Source organism: Mycetomoellerius zeteki, unplaced genomic scaffold (assembly GCF_001594055.1).
Source record: "Mycetomoellerius zeteki isolate Tzet28-1 unplaced genomic scaffold, Tzet1.0 scaffold366, whole genome shotgun sequence".
Lineage (NCBI taxonomy): Eukaryota > Metazoa > Arthropoda > Insecta > Hymenoptera > Formicidae > Mycetomoellerius > Mycetomoellerius zeteki.
In genome coordinates this window covers 3652-10145 of record NW_017257356.1, presented here as the reverse complement: position 1 = coordinate 10145, position 6494 = coordinate 3652, and the positions used below count along the sequence as shown (strand labels likewise).

Sequence of the window (6494 nt, the reverse complement as noted above, 5' to 3'; positions counted from 1 at the left end):
TGCATAATTTTTAATATAAAAAATTTTCTCAAAAATAAAAAAATTAAAGAAACTATTGCGTTTGGTTTACAATTTCGATATTTTTCCTTATATTTATTATTCTATTATAATATACTGTATTAAGTTTTACTTTTTTACATTAAATAATTACTGCGAAATACCTGCTATTTAAAAAAACGCGCGTAAACTGTAGTATTTTCAGCGCTGGTAGTAAATTTGGAACACAGCCACGATCCGTTTGTGTTCTGTATTTTTTGCACTGAGCATCTTCATTTTCTTTTTTTTCAACGCTCGAATGTATTTATCTCATTTGTGCAAAAGTTTTTGAAGATTTCAAGTAACGCGAACAAACCTGCTGCGTTTCGATATTCGTTGTCAGTGCTGAAAACTTAATATAGTTTACGTGACGCGCACTGTAGATTTTCAGCACTGACTGTGAACATCGGGACGTAGCCATATTGAACGCGTCGCGTAAAGTCACATTCAAATCGCTCCGCATTTTTCGCGATTATTACCGTCCGAAATAATCCGGCGTACGAAAAATTGTCGCGAGTATTTTTATTATCTCCGGTGGGATGCCATATAGTCATCGTAACATATCGAGTGTCGTAATTTCAATATCAGTTAGCACTGAGTCCGTTTTTGTGCGCATCGATTCCCTCCACGTCCATTCCCGCCAGTGTCGCGATCACCAAATACATCGTTTTACGGTTAGTAAATTAATTCCTTTATATTAATTATTCTTTCATATTATTATTATATGCCTACACATATATTACTATTATATACACGATTCGTCATTGCCGCGACGAATAAAGCAATATAGCGATTGTATCTTTCCTAAATATGAATTGAACAATAGTAGACATGAAAAGCATGTTTTCTAATTTTGTAACGTTTTACGCATGTTGGAAGTTTAAAATTATATACATATATGTACTCGCATATATGTATTAAAATTATATACATATATACCAATATTTAAGTATTTTAATCCAATATTAATCCAATTTTAATCCAATATTAATCCAATTTTCATCCAATATCAATCCAATTTTCATCCAATATTTAAGTAAAATCGGAAATAATAGCATCTATATATATTTAAATAAAGTAATACTTTCATTGCAATTATAATTAATATAAATATAATTAATATTAATAACGCATTTCTTTATGCACACACACACACACACACACACACACACACACACACACACAACTTATAATGTGTTTTATACTATTTTATTAAAGCAATAACATGGTTTAAGATTTTTATAATTGCTAGCTTTAAATTTAATGTGTATTAATTAAATTTTATTATTTATCATATAGTACATAATATAAAATATTGTATCTCTAAACTCTCTTTTTAATGTATTTTATTATTAATTAAAATATTATATCAATTTTAATTCAGACGATACATAAAATCTTATTACAATGAATAAAACAATACTTTTATATGTTGAAATTTATGTTTATTTTATTTTTATTTAAAAAAATACAGGATTCTTTATTAATTTTTCACACTTTTTTTTCTTTTTTCACTTTTATTTATTTTCTTTCTTTTCTTTTTAATTTATCTAACTTTTCTTCGTGGGCATTAATTTACAATTTTTCGTAATACTTACATGTAATATTTACATATTTATTCTACATCTCTATCTTTCTTTCATTCTCTGAAAAGTTATTTTTTCAATTAATTATTTTCTTATTTTTTATTTCTTTTTCTAAAACTTTACTTTCGTTACTTATATAAGCATTTTAGACATGTATGGACCGTCAAGTTCGTAACCCAATTTTCTATAATAATTACGTGTACCAACACCTGCCAAAAAATAGTATTAATTTTTAAATCTTTGATCAGTTTATCATGGTCATCTAATAATAAATAAAAGAGAGTTTTTGCACATAAAAGCATTACCTGAAATTACGGAAATTTTATGAGATTGATGTTCCTCTTTTGCGATTCGTTCAGCTTCCTCCATTAATAGAATACCGAAGCCTTGGTGTTGAAACTTTGTAGGATCGCGAGCACTAACAGGTACTACACTGCCATAAACGTGAAGCTCTCTTACTATAGAAGTTTTTTCTTTTAATTCTGGTCTAAAAAAGAATAAACAATATTAATATGCATTCTTCTTATATAAAGATATCAGAATGACTTTCAGCATGACTTTATACGAGTACATTTAACTTATAAACATCAAGTCTCGAGTTCAATCCTTTCATCCCATGTATGCCTTTTATAAAAGGTTGTATGTAAGATTAAAGATGCAAATAACCCATTTTGGAAACCTATTTAATTTGTATTTACATTTAAGTTATATTTATATATCTAAAGAATTCATCTTCCAAGTTTCAAGATGGAAAGTCATATCTTTTGAAACTGAACTAAAATTAATATGTTTCAAAATATATTTTATTAATAATAAAATACATTAAAGAGTTTTTAGAAACAGAATATTTTGTATTATCATAGCAAATAATTGAATTTAATTAAGAATATTAATTTATTATTTTTAAATGTAGCTTCAATAAAATAGTATCTTATTTTATTTTAAAGTAAAATAAAAAATAGTTGTGTAAGGAAGTATGTTATTAATATTAATTATATTCGATTGAAAATGAGTATTACTTAAATGATGTAAAGTATTACTGGAAAAAAAAATAGTAGTAGATACGATATAAAAATTATACCTAAATGTGTTAGTAGAACATTTCCTTAATCTGAGTAGGCCAATTAGAATATCTTGTAAGGGATCTTCGTATGACAGAAATGTCTCCCATCCGCCGTTCGCTACGTAATCACGTCGGATAAGCTCTACTTCATAGGGTTGCACTTTGTGATGTATTTCTTGAATCCCTACTTCACGCGTTCTAACATCACGACAGTCCGTGCCCATATCCTTCATTCTTTCTAGAGCTAACTCACGTAGATTCCCATGTTCTACACCAGAACTATATTTTATATAAAAAGAAAGATGATATGTATATATAGCATTATTTATTATAAGTGTATTATTTGCTTCTGTAATTTAATATTATATTTACGTTACTAATGGCATAGGTATGTCGCGTTGTACGCGATAAACACGAGTCCATGGTGGTATCAAAGCTAGAATACGAGCTATAAGATCGACTAATACACTGGGAGCATAGCTCTTATATCTGCCAGTTTTCCATAATTCATACAAGCCGGTACCGCGTATGACCAATGTTGGATAAATTTTTAATCCATCTGCTCGAAATGCAGGATCTTTGAAGAATTCCTAAAAATTGATACAAAACTACAAGTATTAATAGGAAATAATTGAATAAATTAACATTGTTCTGTACATATAGCGACACGTTACTTTAAACTGGGTAATATCTCGTTCCAAATCGACATTTGGTAAATCTGGCATCATGTGAGCTATCACCTTGAATCCAGCATCTTTTGCTAGGTGAAAACTCTCACATACAGCATGTACTGTATGTCCTCTATTAGTGTCACGCGCTACATCTTCATATATTGATTGTACACCAATTTCTAAACGTGTGCATCTATCAAATTTTATTTTAATTTTATCATAATTGGTTGCATAAATTTTATTATAATCTCAAATATTCTATTAAAAGTAGATATACCCATAACGTAACATATCCGAGAGATGCTTCTTGAGACAATAATCAGGTCGAGTTTCAATAGTGATGCCGATACATTTTGTAGTACTACGTTCCGAATAGCTCACTGCTTCGTCAACATTATTGCTAACATGACCTGACAGCGCATCGTGTAAACTTCGTATAAAATAATCTCTATAGTCATCTGGCAAAGACATAAAAGTACCACCCATAACAATAAATTCGATCTTGTCAACATTATGACCCAACTGCTTCAACTAAAAGTATAATGTACATGATATATATGATTACACACACACATGTTTATAAATACTGAAAGATTGGAAATTATTCAAGATACAATAGAAGCACTTGTTTTACCTGTTCAACACGATGTCTAGTTTGTAAGAAAGGATTATATCTTGCGCGTATAGCTCTCATTGATGTAGGTTCATATCCTGTATACGATTGTGTTGAATATTCAAAATCAGAATCTGGACCACCAGGACAATAAACACAAATATTTCCTGTCATATTAATATGTGGACATCTGTGTGGTTTGCACATTACTGCTACAACAGCAATCTGCAACAGCTCTATTATTTTTTGTTTGCAAAGCTCGTTATACAATAAGTCTGTTCTTTGTTGCAGCACTGGACTTGTACTAAAACTTTCTATCTTTCTTTTGTCAAATTTTAAATTATCTATTTTATTTTAAGTACAAAGATATACTTGTTCAGTTACAAAGAGCAGACCTTATGATGCAAGTTAAACTAACCCCACTAGCAGTCCTAATAGGTTTAGCCTTCAATTTTGGTATAAGTATATTTCTAGCATAACTAGGCACTGCTGCAATAATATCAACCAATCTTGGAGAAGAATCTAAACCATACTTTGAAGAAATTCGCGTCTTTAACTTATTTAGATCAATGTTTCGATTTTCATTGTGTGCCTTTAATAATTCCTGTATTATCTCTCCGATTGTTATTACCATGCGTTCCTCCTTGCTTTGATTTGTAAACTCTAAACAGACATAGACGTATTATGATGTTATATTTCAATATAACACAAGTAGTTAAATGTTTGTATTAATTCTGACCACATATTGTAATAATAATATATTGCATGTGCAAGACTTACTGGATATCACCATGATTGCAAATCGTTTATAGTCTTATTTCAAGTGTATTTTAAGAACGATTAATATATTTTACTCTTTCTTTTCCTCAGATCTCAATATCACAAAAACTCTGAAATGTAGCAACAGAATTTTAGGACACGTTGCATGACGTCGTATTCATATGCCGGCACTACCTACTGCCCGTCAGTTAGTAGTCGCAAAAGATGGGGCTTTTTTGTTGTTGCACAGATCGCACTGATTCCATTGGACTTATATTAAAATTTTCTTTCTCGCTTTCGTCAAACTTCAAATATACATCCGTTTCATATTTTAAGTACACTAATAACATTAGTAGCGTATAGCGTATACTAATTTGGTAACAAAAGGCTGTGAACAAAGGCTGCGTTCAGCAGAACGGTTGTTTTGCAACTGTTGGAAGTTTCCTTCGCGCCAATTGGATCATACTTTTAGATCTAGAAGAATGGTCCTATCTAGCAGAACGTTCGTTTTGCAACTGTTGGAAGTTTCCTTCGAGCTGATTGGATCATACTTTTAGATCTAGAAGAATGGTCCTATCTCAGCAGACAATCATAAAACGGTTGCAAAACTGTTGAGTCTGCTGAACGCAGCCATTGTCTGCTGAGATAGGACCATTCTTCTAGATCTAAAAGTATGATCCAATTAGCGCGAAGGAAACTTCCAACAGTTGCAAAACAAACGTTCTGCTGAACGCAGCCAATGAAAGACTGAAAGCCATCCCATGTACAAAAATTTTAGTCATAGGCTGTGGTCCACTTGACACTACAAACGCTTCGAAGAGTTTGAGCGACCAATCAGAACAAAGAATTTTACGAATTGACTAATCAAATGCGTCGTCTACAATGGCAGCACTGTTGAATATGAGAAGAATAATCAACTGTGATTGGTCAATTTTCTACGACTTAAGACCCTACAACTGCTACGACTTCTATTGTAAACCCCGCATAAAAGCCATAACACGTACAAAAATTTTAGTCATAATCGTAAGGTCGCAAACAAATTGACCAATCAAAATTACAATAGGTGTTTTAAGACTTAAGCCGTAAGAAATTGATCAATTACAGTTGAATCCGAGGGGAATAATCGACTGTGATTCGCCCATTTCTTATGGCTTAAGGCTTAAAACCCTATTATTTGTAGATCTGGGGTAAAGATTCTGTACCAGAGTCTGGAGTCTGGACACGAGAGAAGTAACTTTTGATTGGTCCGTCGTTTGTCGGCAACTCCCGCTCCAATTCAAACTTCGATAATCTTATAATTCAGATAGGAGAAATGAATACTTTTTAGAATATTTTTTATTAAAAACTTATTAGAGTAACTGAAATATTTGAAAATCTATAAATATTGATGATAACAATTATATACGTATTATCTGTAAATACTAATGATATTAATGATATTCATAATAAAAATATCTATTTTAATTACATTAATATTAAATATTTCATTTATTTTATAGTAAAAAATTCGAACAATCTTCTCGGTTAACATTTTTTACCCATACAGCTTGTCGTTCAGTATTTCTAGGAAATCTTTTCATTATATATCTTTTGGCTGCTGAATTATTACAATATGGAGCAGCGCAGCCACCCATTTTTACTATAAATATTTAACTAATATGTTTTTATTCTTAATACTAAGATTTTTGATGCTGCCAACAGTTGAATGAAAAAATATACACATTACATTAAAGTTAGAATGAGTAGTAGATGGAGATAGTATATAT

At 30.6% G+C, this 6494-nt stretch overlaps 1 protein-coding gene across 2 annotated transcripts; it reads right to left on the bottom strand.

Moving 5' to 3' along the window:
- Positions 1 to 1707: 1707 nt before the first annotated feature.
- Elp3 (elongator complex protein 3) lies at positions 1708 to 5147 on the bottom strand. Of its 2 annotated transcripts, XM_018453143.1 has the most exons (10): positions 4928 to 5147; positions 4750 to 4859; positions 4388 to 4632; positions 3991 to 4194; positions 3634 to 3887; positions 3360 to 3549; positions 3058 to 3275; positions 2704 to 2964; positions 1928 to 2109; positions 1755 to 1831 (listed from the first exon to the last, which is right to left on the bottom strand). In XM_018453143.1, the coding sequence occupies exons 2-10, from the start codon at positions 4760 to 4762 to the stop codon at positions 1755 to 1757; spliced, it is 1644 nt and encodes a 547-aa protein (XP_018308645.1). In that variant the 5' UTR covers positions 4763 to 4859; positions 4928 to 5147. The 2 variants fall into 2 exon arrangements, with proteins under 2 accessions (XP_018308646.1, XP_018308645.1); XM_018453144.1 differs by having other exon boundaries at positions 1708 to 1831; positions 4750 to 5147.
- Between the last annotated feature and the right edge of the window lie 1347 nt (positions 5148 to 6494).

Bases quoted from the DNA above. Each gene is read 5' to 3' on its own strand.
- Elp3 (XM_018453144.1), bottom strand. The intron at 3,888-3,990 runs GTAAAACAAGTG...TTATACTTTTAG, and splicing joins CTAGACATCGTGTTGAACAG to TTGAAGCAGTTGGGTCATAA. The intron at 1,832-1,927 runs GTAATGCTTTTA...ATTTTTTGGCAG, and splicing joins TAAAATTTCCGTAATTTCAG to GTGTTGGTACACGTAATTAT.